Source organism: Drosophila kikkawai, chromosome X (assembly GCF_030179895.1).
Source record: "Drosophila kikkawai strain 14028-0561.14 chromosome X, DkikHiC1v2, whole genome shotgun sequence".
Taxonomy (NCBI): Eukaryota; Metazoa; Arthropoda; class Insecta; order Diptera; family Drosophilidae; genus Drosophila; species Drosophila kikkawai.
Genome location: NC_091733.1, coordinates 15,096,573 through 15,114,430, shown reverse-complemented (window position 1 = coordinate 15,114,430; position 17,858 = coordinate 15,096,573). Strand labels below are relative to the sequence as shown.

General features: G+C 34.9%; 1 protein-coding gene across 1 annotated transcript in view; it reads right to left on the bottom strand.

Annotated features, from left to right (window-relative positions):
• The window catches only part of RunxB (Runt related B), a 29,966-nt gene that overhangs the window by 11,642 nt on the left and 466 nt on the right, over nt 1-17,858 (bottom strand). Inside the window, exons 2-3 of the mRNA XM_017174634.3 lie at nt 17,351-17,567; nt 4,025-4,225 (exon numbers count right to left, since the gene is read on the bottom strand). Of these exons, the coding sequence (XP_017030123.1) occupies nt 4,025-4,225; nt 17,351-17,567 (418 nt within the window). The remainder of the gene's footprint in view (nt 1-4,024; nt 4,226-17,350; nt 17,568-17,858) is intronic.

Sequence of the window (17,858 nt, the reverse complement as noted above, 5' to 3'; positions counted from 1 at the left end):
CGCAACGTGAAACTTTTTTAGTTACACGCCTTTTGGCCTCATCAGCGGGGGGAGGAGGAAGGAAGAGCCAAAGGAGCAAGGCGTGTGTGAAACAGGATATCCGCTGCGGAAGCTACAAATTTTCCACTTTTCCACACACACACACACGCATGGAGAGAGAGGAATGCTAAGAGAAGGGGGCATTTTTGAGGAAAAGCCACAGTGAACAAAAAAAGAGGGTTAAATATTTGTGATGCTTAAAAAAAATAAATATAACAAAAATATATTAGGTAAACAATATTAAAATATTTATTTTATAGCAATAAATAAAATATTTAATTATAATAAATAATTTAATGGTTTATATATTATTATTTTAACCAAAAATATTTGTATCCTTCTGTAACTTTCTTGTATTTAAAATTAACTAAAAAATGTATTAAAGTCTTTACAAAATACATTTCCATAAAATATTTTATTATTATTTTTCAATCCTTTCTCCCAGTGCAACCGATCCTTGTGGAAACTTGTCACTAATGTGCTTCTGCTTACAACGCCATTTTATATTTATTTCGTTAGAGCATCTCGGGGCGGTGAAAGGACCTCTCCAGCTCTCCAGCTCTCGAGCTCTCCATTCTCGACTCTCGTCTACTACAACTACTCTCGCTCGCTCGCACATATTTGCCGAGTCCTTTTAATCATTTGGCAAACTTTCTCTGACACGCAGGACGAGGGCCCCGTTAAAAGGAGTCAACTGCGAGTACATTTTCCGTATGCCAAAAAACTACTCACCAACTCACACGCATATGCCAGCACAAAGTCCTTTTAGTTTTTAATGTAATTTTGAGACTTTTTCAGCTGCTGCTGCTGTGTCACTTTGCTACAGGGATGCGAGGGGGGTAGAGGAGATAGTGAACCTTGGGGGGAACTACACTCTTTTGGGGCGGGTTGAGATGGCAAAAGTTTCATTTTAAATGATTTGCCAGGACAGGCAGTGGCTAAAGGCCTTTAGGCAGAAAGGACATGTAAATATAATATATATTTTTAAAACAAAAAACACTACTTAAGAAAAGTATATATATACATATATATATATATATGTATATATATATATAGATATTAATTTTTTAAATATATTTTTGTATGTTTTGTAGTTTAAAAATAAAATTGTATACTTTATTATTAATTTCAAATTCCAAAAACTCACCTAAAAAATGTCTTTGCTGGTTTTTAAAATTCATTTAATTCTTTAAATAATTATTTAACCTTTGTAATTCTTCATTATGATGATTTTGTGATTGCTTAAACAATCAATTAATTTGTAAACAGCACTTAAGAAACCCTAAAACCATATTATTTGTCAATATTTTATCAAAAAGACAATTTTAGTGAGCCCAAAAAAATGGAAAATAACCCATAAAGAATGGAAATAAAACCAAGTTACAGCCAACTCATATTTCAAACTGATATTTCAACATTTCTTTTAAAGAAAAGTAAACCTATTTTTCCATACATTTTAACTTTAAGGTCTTTCCTTAAAAGAAAAATCCCCCCAAATAACTTAAAGTCTTACTTTCCAAATGCATCTTTCCTTAGACTTTTTCTTTCAATTTAAAAAAGGAACAATTTATGTCTGATTGCCGAGTCATAAATGATACAGTCAGAGGCCCCAAAACAAGTGGTTCGTAAGCCTTTTGGCTGCAAAAAAACAAAATACAAAAAAAAAAAAAAAACCCGAAACGAAACGAATCCAATTGACGGGAATTGAACTGAGCTGAACCACCCGGAGGCCTCATAAATTTCATAGCAAAATTGTTAAATTTTAATAAAATCAAAGCGTATCAAACGCGATTTGTTCACCAGGCGACGACGACTGTATATATTTTTGTGTATTCCCGGGGACACCCCCGTGAAACAATCGTCCTTGCCATCGTTATCCTTGTTCGCAGTCTGGTTATATCGCGTGTTTATTGTTGCAACAGTCGCGCGGGGCTCTTTAAAATAATACAAAGAGGGTTGGACTTTAGCCTTGGATTTTCGGTTTGGTTTAGTCACAGTCATGTTCAAGACAATAGTATTTTAGGAGCATTTATTCTAGTATTTAACCTACAATCAAAGAAAGGGATATAAAAGGTAATAAAAACTTTACTTGAAATTATTGTTATAATATTTATTTTTCCATTATTCCCCTTTTGGTACCTATCACCCTGACCTTAGCTGTCTAGTTTGTATTTACCAACCCCCAGGATGCGCATTTCTAGCATCTCGTATTCCCGTATTCTCGCTTCCTCGATTCCTCCAAGTCAAAGCCCAATGCCTGACGCCTTTTTGTGACTCGTTAAAGGATTAAAATCATTTTAATGGATTTTTCAAGCTGTTGTTTTGTTGTATAATTGTTGCCTCTATTGTAGCCCCGCTTCGTTTTCATAAATAGGGCACGCACACACACAAACACACACAGGGTGGCGATGACAGCAGCTCAGGGATCCTTGTGGGTCCTGCATCCTTTTGCCCTGCCTCATTTGTCATCATCTTTATGCTAATGGCTTGAGGTGTTAATGAAGGCAGCCGCGTTGAGCCAAAAGTTTTGACACTTGGAAAACATGCTGGCATACCAAATTAACCCTCTACTTCTTAGGGTTTTCCAGAAATTGCTTACATTTTACTTGTTTCTTATATTTAATCTATATTTACATTAAAAAGAAACCCAAATCTTAGACATATTCTCTCTCAATATTTATACAAATTTACCGCAACTTAATCTAGGTTCTTTTTTTTTATTTTTTAATCAAATTTCTAACCCCAAGTCATTCCATTAAGAACTCATCCTAGCTCAAAAAGGAATATAAAAAAAAAATAGACAAGGAGCCTGCGGGCATCCTGGGAAATGGTTCTTATCATAATGAGGGGAATATATATATCGGATTTATATATGCAGAATCCTCTAATTAACCCATTAGCCCAGCCCCCGGCGGTAAGCTTACCGGCTTTCCTGGCTTTCCTGGCTTTTCTGGCTTTTCTGTCTTTTCCTCTTTATCTTTCGATGGCCCATAGCCGCGGGCATTTCGGCGGGATTTCGGCTTCGGTTCGTTTAACCTAAACCGGCTAAAGGTATATTTATTTACAGCTAATTTCGCGTGCGGCCCCGCGGCCAAAATAGACGACAGGCAATAAGAGCTCACCTGGGCCGTAAGCCCACCTCTAAACCACCCACCTCCCACCATATTAACCCCTCGTGACTGACATTGATACGTGTGGTTCGCTGTCTAACGAGCGACAAGCCCTTGAGGCCATTTCACAAAAGCCGCTTAGTTCCCGGTTTAGCTCCGCTCAGCTCTGGACGCCGCCCCCATGACTTTATGCCCCTGCACTTGGCGAAAAGTAACCCATAATTTATAGAGATTTTTATGCTAAATGTAAATGTATTTGAGGGTTTTTAAGTAGGGGTTTTAAGGTGGAAATGTATCATTAAGTTAGTAAGTAACGCGGGACAGGGTTTAGTAAATATATTTAAAAAATTATTTTTAAATATTTTAGAAAGGAAATTCTTACTTCAAATAAATGTTTTATTAAATGACCCTTAGTAAATATATTTAAAAATTAGTAAATATATTAAAAATTAGTTAATACAATAAAAAAAAAGATTTTTCAAATATTTTAGACTGGTTTAAAGTTAATTTTGATCAACAAACAGGAGAAATTCTTCCTAAATATAAATGTAAATATATTTTAAAATTAGTAAAGACATTAAAAACAAGATTTTTGAAATATTTAAGATTAATTTTGAATTTATTTTAATTAACAGAAAAAATTTCCTACTTAAAATAAATTTAATACTAAATAAACTTAAAAAAATTTCAAATAAAATTATTTTGTCTATATAAAATATAAATATATAAAATATTTATATACCATATACAATTATTTAATATATATTGTTGAATTGTTTAATTATTTTTCCCCCAGTGTCTGAGATGTTATCGTTCAAGTCCTGTCCCCCATTGACCCCCCTTTAGGATCCTTCCTGTTCACCTGCTCTGCTTACCTGGCAACTTGAAGGGCAATCCGGCCATAAGTGGATCCGGTCCAAAGCGCTGTGGCCCAAATGCAAACGGATGGAAGCCCTGGTGGCGGACCTTAGAGCGGGGTTCCCTTGGTCCATCTACGGTCACCTTGATGGCCTTGGTGTATGTTGCTATTTGGATGGGATTCGTTGAGATGACAATTGTCAGGGTGAAGCTTTTGCCTGCGAAATGAAAAGGTGTCAAAATTTATACTATATTCTTTTGGGTGTTTTTTAATACAAAAGGAAGAAAAAATAGGTAAATTTTGGAAAAGGAAAGAAAAATTATACATAAAAATATACGTAGGATAAAAGAAATAAATTTAATTTAAATTAATTTACTAGAAAATACTGAATTAAAAAAAAAATATATATATATAAAAACAAAATATATAAATTAAAAAATATAATAAAATATATTTGAACATTTTGCCATTTAAAACTTGCTTCTCAAAATTATTTTAAAATTCCTTAAGCTTTATATTCTTCATTCTTTTCATATTTTTAATAGATTCTTTAACATATAAAACAATTTAAATGGAAATCTTTTACCAAAAACCTTGAACATTTTTCCTTCTTTTGTTGATTAACTCAAGTATTTTGGCATTCAAAATGTTTGGCAAATGAATTTTATATTCGCGCTTCTGGGAGTTCCATTTTATGGATATTTCAAATATGCAGCGCCACGTTTATGGAGGGGTGAGTTTTTTCAGGGGTTAAGTGTGGTGTTAGGGGGTTAGTATATAGGGGGTGGGGTGGGGGGATGTTGGGTATCCGATCTGGAACCCGGACCAGACAACGCCACAATAGTTGCCATGTCAAAGTCGCCGCATGCTACTTAATATTGCATTGGATGCGAAGGAAGTGTGCATGCAGTTCCGATCCCAATGCCCCCCATCCAAGTCCCGAACACTGAGAGAAATTTGCTGGGAACTTGAATAAATTTTAAATAAATATCTGCTATACTTTTTCTTGGTTAAGAGAAAAATTTCTTAGAGAAGTTTAAGCTGGGGATGAAAGTTTAAAAACTATAAACTATATTAATGTTTTCAGTGTGGAAAAGCATCCTCCGCTCATTCATTCATTCATGGATTTTCGCCCGCTATATGCATGTCTGCGTTGGTATGCGTTTTTATGAAGCTTTCACAACTCCGCCGGGGGTTAATTTTCGCGAAATACGTTACCATTGCCCCCACTTGCCACCATTCTGGGCGATTCCCGTGCTGATTCCAAAAATTCCGCACTTTACTTTCCATGTGCAGAGAGAGCTATGCGCTATTTGCCAAAAATCCAAAATCGAAATCCGTGGGCAAGGCAACCCGTAGAAACGCAACCCAAAGGACGATGGAAAATCTATAAATTCGCAGCATTATTTTGAAGCGAAACACCATCTATTTGGTTTTGTTTTTGGGGTTTAAGTGTATTTTGATGAGTGTATTTAGGAGGTGGCAACGATTTTCTTTTATGTATCAAACGAATTTTGTTTATTTCTTGATTCTTTTGTACACTTTTGTGGAAATATTTGATTTATCAAAGAATCAAAGAAGAATTTAGAGTCTAAAACTAAACTCAAAATTTAAGTTTAAAATCTTTTAACTATAATCATTAATAATGTCTGTAAATTCCACTTCCTTCTCCCCCTCATAATCCATTTAATTCCAAGTCATTTGCAGCTTTCTGGTCGACACCAAAAAGTAAGTATAAAGGCCCCAGCCGAAACACATAAAAAAAAAACAAACAAACTTCTTAGATTAATATTAAATTAAACGAAGCATGCAAAAAACGCAAGAAGGCGGTAATCATTAAGACAAAAGGCGGCAAACAAGCGACGATGTCTGAATTTTCCCCCATCCCCTTAACCAATTGTAACGGCTGTGCAGTGCTAAGGAAAAGTCGGTGGGGAAAAACCCCAGAAACCTACGCAAGAAAACAAATGAACATAAACAGGCGAAACGAACCAAGAAACCCAACAAAATGAAATGAAACTTTTTTAATTATGCGCCATGGAGCAGAGGAGCAACAAGCTGGGGAAAAGCGTAGGAAAAACCTAGAGGATGCAGAGAGGGATGAAGGACAGACCAGGAGGAATGGAAGGAGTAACCATAGAAGGGCTCGCAAAGTGGCTAAAGACAAAAGACTTTGGCGTCGTCTATTTTTGTTTTCTATTTTTTTTTTTTTTTTTTGTTCTTTTGTGTTTTGCCAAATGAGCAAAAATTGCAAATAAATCTGAAGCTGTAGCCATTTTCCAACTTCCCCCCACACCCCCACACACAACCAGACATTTTCCTGGGGGCGGGGGCGTGGCATCAACAACAACGGCGACAAAGAACTTTTGCCTGCTAATAAGATGAAAAACCATTAAAAGTCGACACAAGTCGCGTCCATTGCAAGTGGAAAATAGAGGGGGTAGGAGGGGGGTTGTCGGGTGTGGGTTGTAAAATAGTGCGGGGGCTGGGTTTGGGGGAAAATTCAGCTGGGGGGAGGTGTGTAGCCGGAGCTAAAATGTTGTCATTTTCGCAACAAAGCAGAAATTATCACCACTTTGCAAAAGGCGACGACAACGACATCGTCGTCGGCAACGGAAAAGGAGTTGGAAAATGCGGAAGAAGTGGGCTGGGGAAAATCGAGCCAGGAAGGTTTTTCGGTGGCAATATGGACAAAGTCTGCACCCTTTTAGCCAGGACCAACAGTGTGTGTGTGTGTGTTTGTGCCGTTCGCTAAGTGATTTTAAAACAAAGTTTTTGAAACGTTTAACCTTACACAACAAAAATGAGTATATAGAAGCCAAAGCCTTTTGCCTGCATTTTAACTTTCAATGCTGATAATGAAGGCAGGACCCAACCCCAACTCACCCCTTACCCCATCCTTTGGGGGGTGGCAAGTGGGCGAGGCAAGGACACAACAAGGGTTCGTATGCTTAGGCAATTTAATGGCTGCTCTTGCCACTGTGCCAGAGCCTGTGTTAATGTCGTTAGTAGCATGGCGCCATAATTATAATTTGACGTAAGACAAGAAGTCTGAGGTTGACAACAAAATGACATTTTAAATACAGCAACGAAACAACCCCCGGGCGGCTTCTTGTATTTAGACACTTAACAGATCATAATTTCAACACTTTTGCCTAATGGCCAAGGATTCATAGAGGATTTTTCTGGATTCCAAGAGATCAAACTGGCATATATGTATATTTAAGGACGGGGAAAAACTTTCTTAAGCCCCCAAAAAATAACTCTTGGGGGGAGAATAACTCCAGTCTTGGCCGCTCCCTTTATTTGCATAAACTTCACTTTACATTGTGTCCCTTGGGAAAGGGATGTGCATACATAGATCCTTGCCAGCCATAAATATTCGTATGTTTATTTTATATAGCAAAAAAAGGACAAAGCCAGGCGCTGTATTGTCAAGTATTGGGGGGTTAAGAGCACTCCTTTGTCTTTTTAACTTGGCCAAAACGGAAAGAGATGGAAGATGTTTTGTTAACTTTGGAAATCTCATTCTAAGAAATGCTACCAAAAAAAATATACTATATAATATAAATATTATAAAATCCTTAATTATAAACTATCTTTATCGTTTTCTTAAATTTAATATCTTCATTGTATTTATTTATTTTAACTTATCTTATTGTTGTCCTTTTGGCTTTGCTCCTTAACCCCCCGAAGGCACTTTTTCTCCCCTGTCTGGGGGTTGCTTTAAAAAATAATAATGGTACCCATGTTTCTGCTTCGGTTTCAGTTTAATAATCATAAATTGTAACCCTTTTAGGCAAAACTTTTCAGCTTCTTGTGTTGACATCCGCTTTTTTGGTTGGTTCTTTGGTGGATTTTCCCTGGATTCTCGATTTCAACGGGACTTTGGTTGGTTGCATGGCCCCGAGGCACAAAATAAGCCGAATGATGATGATGATGGAAAAACTTTCTCACACGATGTGGCGTTGAAGAAGGAAATTAAATTTCCAGCCAAGTCGAAAAATTATATTGGCAATAAATGAAGACACAGCCCGAGACGCGGATGCGGACGGAAAATGAGACTGAGGACCAGACGCTCCCTGCAATTACGACTTCTCATTTGCGGGGGTTGGTATACCAGGGATGGGGGGCGTACTCCCCCTGGCCAAAAGAGGGGCGGCGATACGCACAGCGATGCCAAACAGGAAGCCGGAATCGACGTTTATTAAAACGGAAACTCGAGACAACTGTGCGGCGGCACCGTCAACATCAGCAGAAAAAAAAAGAAATCACAAAAAAAAAAAACACCGAAAATATCAAGAAATAAGGTTAAAATCAAGAGTCACGACCATGGAATACCCGGCCTTTAGGGGGGGAACAAATATGATAGCATACTTTTGGGCAAAGCTCTAGCTGCAGATTGTTAAAATTTGGGAAAATTACAAAAAAACGTATTTTAGAAAATGTTAAAAAATAAACATTTCGTTTTTTAAATATAAAAATAATAAAAAATGTAATTTCTAGTAGAAAATATACATTAATAATTTTCTCATAAAATATGTGTATATACATTTATTTCAAACTGCTTAATATTTCAATTTTTTTGTACTAAATTATTTTTATAAAAACATTTTTTATGCATTAATAAGCCTTAAATATCTTTTTAATATAACTTAATACAAATTAAAAATCTTAAAAATATATATTTATTTTATTTTTTAAACCCAATAAACATATTTTTATATACTCTTGAACTCTCCAATTCCCGGGTTTAAAAAGCAACAAAACAAGCGTAAAAAAAAATCTTTAAAAAAATTCTTGAAAAAAAAAATCCTGAAAAAAATCCAGCTTTCCGCAGGAAAAGAAAGAAAACAAACGCGACAAAGACGATGGCGACAAGGACATAATTCTGTCCTTGGGGCTAGCTGATAAGCCAGTCCCACCCACTCACTAAAACCACCACCACCACCACCACCACCATCAGCAGCAGCAGCAGCAGAAGCATCAGCACCCACGCAAAAGGACACAGGCCGCTAAATTGCAATTTTCAAGATTTAAGCGTGAACAATAAATGTCACATAATCTGTAAGTAGCCAAATAAAGGGACACTCCCCCTCACCAGGACCGAGTAGCTAAGCTATTTAATTTAATTTATCGCATTTTAAGCATCCAACGAAACAATAAACCCACCGAAAAAATAAAGAGCCAAAACAGAAAATGGTAAAAATAATATGTATATACAGCGAATTTATTGATTGTGGTCAAGGGGAGAAGGAAGCTTATAAATCTGTTGGCTCTGACCTTCTCCGAAACAAAACCAATTTGTAGGGGTGTCATGTGATAAGATGGGGCAAAAAAATATAATGTAAAATAAAGAGAATCTTTAGGAAAAAATAAATATAAAATTAAGATAAAAGGAAAAGGAAAAGCAGCTAAAATAAGCTGTTTTCTTTAAAATATATTTAACAGAAAAAGTTAACTTAAAAGTAACTTAAGGTTCTTCGAAAAAAATCTTTAAAATATATATATCTATACAAAAAAACTCTACAAATAATTATATTAAAGATATAATTAATCTAAACTTATAACAAACTTAAACTCCTTTCAAAACTCTTTGAAGAAAAACTACTTCCGTGATTGACAATTAAGAAAACCCCATGAAAAACCCATGAAAAACCAATGAAAGTGTCAACAAATCTTGAGATGCTTGAGGGGGTGTGGGAGAGACCCAGGATGGACTTAATTTTTGGCCAGTATTTCGAGAGCTCCTTCTGCTATTTCTCAGGAACCATCCCCCCATCCCCCCATACCCCACCCCCTCCTCTGACCATTCACAATGATGCGGGCAAGAAAATCCTGTGACACATTTCATTATACAAATATCAATTAAGCACACAGCAAATACTAATTGTGAGTGTACGAGTGTGTGTGGGCTTTTCACCACCGCCCAAAAGTTAGCAACCCCCTGGAAAATAAAAAGAACAAAAAAAAACCTGTCATAAGGGCGGCTGGTTGAGGGTCTGAAGAGCAAAATGTTAATGAAAATTAAAAATTCAACATCAAAAGCAAGAAAAATGTAAGGCAAAGCGCACAGCCCACACACAAGGAAGTGTTAATGTGTTATCTGATTTATTTATATAAAGTACACTGCTAAAAACGAGGCAAAGTTAAGCTATAAAAATGATTAAATGAGCCAAAGAATCTTCATTATTTTGTTAATAATAAAGTTAGTTTTTTAATAAAATTCCTTTAATTAGAAATAAAAAGATTATGTTCAGTATATATTTTTTAAGTTTATTTAAAGATTAATGATAATAGTTTTAATGCATTTACTAAACAATTAGTATATCTAAGAAAAATATATATATTTTTTCTTTGAAATAATACTCAAGAATCTTCAGCCATTCAAGCAATCTCTTAAGGATTTTGTTAATAAATTTAAATAAAATAATTAAATAAAATTATTAATAAATTTAAAATTATTAATACATTTTATAAAATTATTAATAAAATTATTAAATTTATTAATCATTTTTTAAAATAATTTTATTACATTTATTTAAAATAAAAAAAATATTATATAATAAAATTACTATAAAATTCTTAAATTTTATATTTAATATTAATCAAATTTATTAACAAAAGTATTAAGTATCATTTCAAGGAATATTTTTTAATTATTAATTACATATTTAAATTATTTAATATTATATATTATTTAATTTTTATTTATTCATTTACAAGTTTAAGAAAAGAAATAAAAATATATAAAATAAAAATGAAATTTTAAAATAAATCTTTAACTCCCCCAGTGTAATAGCTGTCATCAAGGATATTCACACACACACACACACATATGTCTCTGTGTATTTGCGTGTTCTTGAATTTTGTGAAAATTTCGAATTTCGTGACTTCAATTAAATTCCATTCGATACTCAAGGAATTTCCAACTGATGATGCGCAAGTAATTTTCGAAATTGGATACTGTGTGCCACCAGCAAACAGGCAAACAGGCAAATACGAATGCAAACAAACGCACATATGTATGTACATATGTCTGCTCTGTTCTGAGATGGTGTATGTGTGTGTATCTGTGTCTGTGTGTGTGTGTACATTTGTATTAAATCAAATTTTAATTGCGCATACTTGTCCCTCGGCAAATATTTGCAACGCTCGCTCGCCACCGCCTTTGACTGGAGTTCCATTTCCATCGAATGGTCTCATCACAACCAGCGGAAACTGGCCAAAATGCTTTAGCGACAAGGAATTTAAGGCCAACACACACACACACACACACAGACACACGAAAGCTGGGCAAACAAATATTATGAGCAAACAGGCAAACAAACAAACAAGCAAACCAACGGCAAAGAAAATTCAACCAAAAAAAGAAGGAAAGGAGAGTTGGATTAAGTTAAGCTTTTGAATAATAAAGAAAGAAGGTTAAGGCGGGGGAAAAGGTAAATATTAACTTAAAATGGTAATAAAAAATTTAATTTTATTTTCTAAAATTAAAAAATAAATTATATTGAATATTTATTAGTTTTTAATTATTAATTTAATCCTTGAGAATATCAAGTCAAGCTTTAAAACTAACTAGAATCTTTTTTTTCTTTAATAAAAAGGTAAATATTAACTTGAAATGCAAATAAATTACTTATTTTATTTTTTAATAATTTTATATAAATTATATTTAATATTTATTAGTTTTTAATTATTAATTTAGTTGAATATTTCAACTTACAGGAATCTTTCTTTAAGAAAAATACAAAAAACTCTACAATTAAGTTAATTAACTTAAAACAAAATTATAAAATAAGCTTATTGGCTTTTTAATAAGTTAATTTATTAATTTTAATAATATAGAAATAACAACTTTAAACTTAAATTAAATTTAAACAAAAATTAACCTCAACTAACAGGACTATTTCTTTACCAATAAAAATCTCTGTAATTACTTTAATTAAGATACATAGATTAAGGTTTAAAATTAGCTTATTTCTTAGTTTAAAAGTTCATTATGAAAAATAGTAATAATAAATTATATTATTAATAAAAATAATAAACTTAAATTTGACATAAACAAATACAACTCACAAAAACCCTAATTAATTCCCATTTTCCAGGCCTTTAAACAGCTTTTAATATATATATATATATATTTATTTATTTTCCGTCGGGTGTCAGGTTAATAGGGGTAGCCAAGGTTGAAATTCATTCAACTATAATTCCCCTTAACGATGAAAGAATCTTTGCCAAAAGTCTACATAAGCACACCGGGCGGATGGGTGATTTCTCCCTCGCTCTCTCTCCCCTCCTGGGGGGGTGGTTTTATGGGTGGAGTGTCTGCGACTAATGCCTAAATAAGTAGAAAATGCCACACCTCCTCAACCCCCCCAAAGACCATCCGCATCCGGAAAAGTATCTAAGCGCTCAGCTCAGAGCTCAGCTCCTAGGAAATCTGTCAAATGTCAGTGGCAGCAGCGAGTTGGCAACGTTGACGTTGGGCTCATTAAAAAACGAACTTGTACCGTTGGTGGTCCTTGTTGTTGTTATTTTTTGTTGCCTTTTGGGAGTGTAGTTGACACCTGGGCAAAAGTTTTCAATGTGCACCGAGAGAGAGAGAGAGAGAGAGAAGAGAGAGAGATGCCTGAAGGTCTTACGTACTATTTAAATAATTTTAAATTTAAATTGGTTTTTAAAAAATATAAAAAAAATATTTTAAAAGGTTTTAGAATAACTTAAAATATTTTCCTTTAGGTAAAACAAACATATAATCGTTTTTATTAAAATTTCTTTAAGGTTCCAGCCTTCTAAATATATTTATAATATTTATAAAATATATTTTTTTTGTCGGTGTCTTTGCTGGAGGCTCAAAATGGCGGCGGCCTTAGTGCTACCATTTTGCCTGTCGGCTGGGTGTTTATCACATTGCTGCTATTAATTAAGCTTAACGAGGTTACCGCTCGCAACCACACCCCCAACCTCCATCTACTCCACACCCCCTTCCCCGCCCCTTGGAAAAAAATGGGTGGCGTTTTTGGGCTTCATCTTAGTGAGCCAAACTTCATAATGAAATTTCACCTTCATCTCATTAAAAGTCTTGAGCACACACACACACAGCAGCTGTAAATTGATGCGTGTCAGTTGGAAAAAGGAAAAAGGGTTTGTTGCCCTAGCTAAAAAGCCACGCCCCTTAATCCCCCCAGTTCCTATGGGAGTCGGGGGTGGGGGGGGGAAGGGGAAGCGCATATTAAATTTTTAATGAAGTTTAATGGCTGCCGGAAGCTTTAAAGAAACTGAAACGGCAACGGAACTGGGCAACTCGGGAGTTCAGGAGGAACTAAGGAACTCAGGCAGCACTTAAAGGGAGAACCGAAGAGCCACTGGAATATTCACTGGAAGTCAAGAATTTGTTTGATTTTTGTTAGGGTTTTGCCTGGCATTTAATTTGGCTTTAATTTTATTAGATAAATTATTTTAGTTATAACTTTTATAATTTTAACATAAACTTTGTATTGCCAAAGAGTAAAACCTAAAAAAGTCATTGTCAGAAAATATCGAAAAATTGAAACGTTATCGATATTTGAGTCAGAAATCGATACATACATGAATCTATATGTAAACGTAACGATATAAGTGCGATATATAAAATAAATACATATCCAAAAACAGAAAATTAAATAAATTATATAAAACTTGTCGCATAATTTTCGAAATTACGATATACAAATCTTAAAAGCAATACTTTTCGATATTTACATTTCGATATTTCGATAAATCGACTTTTTCCCCTCGATATATGTGTTTCCGTGCTGAAAATCCCCAAAACAATAAGAAAAGATTTCACTCCATTTGCTTTTGCGGAATGTTTTCAGGCATTTAAACTGAGCAATAAGCGGGCCATAATCACTTGCAGTTAATTAACATATTATCGCAAATGCAGCTGCAGCTTAGATGTTGTGCCGTTGCACTTTGGTAATGCACTTCAAAGTGCTTGCACATCAATGCGATGCATTGGCCGGCGCTCTCATTTACATGCATATGGCAATAGCAACAATAATTACACATGTGCCGGACCTGACCCCTCCTTAACCCTCCTTAAACCCTAACCCCCACGGATGGGACTCATCATCATCAGCATCATCTCCAAGCAATCTCTTTCAGGCCGTGTGCTCCATTTTAGGCCCCGTTTCCCAACCCCTTTCGACATCCAAGTGATTGTAATTCATTAGTAGACAACAACCAAATGCATTTCCCATGTGTGTGAGTGTGCGGGTGTGTGTGTGTGCCAGTATGTGTGAGAGTGTGGATTATGCAGTTTCCGCTTGAATGCAACTGCAGTTCCATTTCCACTGTGGCACTCGAAAAAATTATAAAAAATCTGAAATTACAAAATATCGATAAATTTTATCAAAAATTTTACTTTTAATTTACAATTTTTTTTAAAGAAATTCGTATTTTGCAACTGTTTGTTTTTTAACTAATATTTATAATGTAAATTATTTCATTTAATATATCTTTTATATATTTAATCGTGAAATTTTTCACCAAAAGCTTTGGTTATCGATAAAACTATCAAAACTTTGATTAATATTATAAAAAAGTGTGCATTTTATATAAATATTTAATATGAGTTCTACTTAAGGCAACTCCTTGTGACCTAAATAATATTTATAATTTCAATATTCACAGTTTATATCCTTGCTTTACTTTTCCTTTAAAGTTTTAACACGATTTGTCGTGTCTGAATAGTGTGCCCGTCTTCTTTTTATGTTTTAAATACCTTTGCCAGATCTTTCGAGTTTTCTGTTAATTTTAAGCCTTTCCTATATTTTTTATCAGTGTCGCTATTGCAATTGCAATTGCAGCTGCTGATGCCGCCATTTTATCTAATTGCGTTGCCCTCTTCCCCGGATAATCCTCACCATTCCCTATCCACATCAGGCATTCGCGGCATAGTCCATATCATTAAAATTACGAAAGCATCACGCACGAGGCTCGAAAACAACTACGAACCATCGAGGGTGGACACTGCATATATTAAATATAAATAAATACATTTTCTTAAGGGGAGTATTGTTATGGTTTCTTGAAGTTTGTAAGCAAGTTCTTGAATTATCTTCTTAGTGAACTCATTTCCATTGCCTACTTTCAGGCAGCCTATCTTGTGTTTTATAAACTCGTTTGACTTTCATATCATCCTTCCCTACAATTGCTTTAATAGAAGACTCTTTGCAGGACTATCAATAGAGCTGTCCTCGTTAAAGCCACCTGCCATCATTCCCCTCTTTATTGACACCCACTGGCCCGGCCATTTTTAACCCATGGGGTGGCACACGGGGGCCCTGGCAGCCCTCATAAATTTGCTGCATGCCAAAGCTGGGGAGAAGCTGAAGCGTCTGCAGCCTTGACAACTGCAAGTGGCATTAGTTGTAGCAACAAAAAACAACAATTACGATTGCAGGCTTTGCATTACTTTTTCCTAGTACAAGGGATTTGCATTTGTTTGCTAATTGAAATTAAGCAAATAATACGCCAGGATACGTAGAGGGACCCGGGACCCACGTAATCCTTTTGTAGCGCATTAAACCGAGAAGGGTTCTCCAAACAAAAACAGAAAAAAAAAGTGTGGGGGGAAAGGGTTACGGCTTGGGTTAAATAATTTAAATCCATTTGTAGAACATTTGATGCTGCCTCTTGGCAATTGTCACGCCCTTTTCCCCTCGTATTCCTTGTATTTTTTTACGGTTTTTCTCTCTCGATAATTAGTAAGAAAAAAAGTAAGGACTTCAAATAAGACACTGTTAGAAAATGATAGTTATTTGAATAAGTATAAAGTTAAAAATAAATAAAAAATGTATGGTGTATTATCTTCTTAAGTAATTTTTTATATTTATTGGGGTGAAAATTCCCCTCTTTATTTGTTTTTAAATTTCAAATTTATTGCTTATTATCTTTCTTAGTAATTTTTTAGATTTATTATTTATATTATTTTATAAAAATATTAATTAATCAATTTTCCTCTCTTTGTTTTAGAAAGAATTTGTTTTTAAATATATTTTAAAACACATTTTTGTTTTATATTTATTACTTATTTTATTTTCCCTTTTTGTTTTAGAAAGTATTTATTTTTAAATATATTTTTAAACATATTTTTGTTGTCATCTCTTTGTTTATTTCTATTTGTTTCTCTCAGTGTAATCAAATGTTTAAAAAAGATTTGCCAAAGTAAATCCCAAGGAATTATTTGCCACTTGAAACGTTTAAAAATGTCAAACAAGTGGAAGGAAGGAACGACGAACGGACAGATGGATGGATGGATGGTTGGATGGATGGAGGATGGCTGAAAGATGCTGCTGATGAGGGTGCCCCAGAGGACCTTAACCCACCAATGCCCCTGTCTCATTTACGCCCCCATTTCCCCAACCCCCCAAATATATATATATATATTTTTTTTGTGTTGGGTTCGAGGGTCAGACAAACTTAATGAGCAAATTGTCAAATGCCGCGGCAAAGCGCGCACTTAGACATGCCCCGAATGGAAACCTTCCCGCGGAAAAGTCTGGACCCAAAAGAAAAATAACTTGGAAGAAAACACCGAACGTCCCCCGGCAAAAGTAAAAGTTGCCGGAGATTTGAATAAACAGTTACGCTGATTTAATTTGCCAAGCCAAAAAAAAAAGAGAGAAAAAATCAAAATGGGAAGGAAAATAGAAGGAAAATTCTATCACAGTATGTTGTCTGTCACCCTCGATTTGATTTTTAAATTGCGTTCGTGATAAATTGACGAAATGAACAGCAATAACGGCGGCCGAAAAAAAAAAAGCAGAACCGTTGCCGTCGCCAAAATTGACAACTGTCAGGACTGGCTGCTGCTGTCTACGGCTTGCCAGGACCTCGCCCCTGGACGTCCCCAATAGACATATAAAAATTAACTACAGACTACTTATCTTATTTGTTGATGCCAGGACCAAAAAGGACAAAAACGGCAACGGCAACGGAGACTGAGACTGAGACGGCGGCGACTCTGGCCAAAGTTTGTCAGCGGCTTTTGATGTGTCTTTCATTTTTTTTATATACGAAAAAGTGTGTGTGTGTGCAAATTCGGTTGTGTGTGTAAATTCCGTTTTCCATTTTTTGTTTGAGCATTTTGGGGTGTGACAATATGCAAGGATAATGGTCGTACCGGAAGAAAGCAATCAACGCGAACCATATGCCAAATGCTAATGATCAAAAGTCGTAAAAAAAATAGAAAGAAAAATGATTCAAAATGAAAAGAAATATTAAGGAATATAAAATATAAATTTAAATAGATTTCTTACCAAAAAAATAGGAATTAAAAATATGTTTCACTCACCCCTTCCACTTCTTCCCACAAATCGCAGATCATTAAACTTGGCCACCTGGTTCTTCATTACGGCCGTGCAGTTTCTTAATTCACCGCAAAAGTTCTCATCATTTCCCGCCCGTATGGTCACTATGGTGCCATCCATGACCTCGCCCAAGGCCAGGACCTTGAAGGCGATCGGTAGGGTCTTGTTTGAACGCCAGTGCGTGGGCAAGGTGGTGCAGACCTAGAAGTGGTTAAACATTTTTATTTTTATTTTTAAAACCATTAAAGTTTTGTATTTGGGTTTAAGATCAACTACCAAACTGTCTAAAAGTATGCAATAAAATATTGTACAGCCTCAAGTGCATCATAGCATACTTTTAGGCACTCTTTTATTTGATTTTAAACATTAATAATTATTTTTAAAACTATAAAAGCTTTGAATTTGGTCTGAAATCAATTATCAAAATGACCAAAAGTATGCAACGAAGTATTGGGTATCATAGCATACTTTTGGGCACTCTTTTTTAATTTT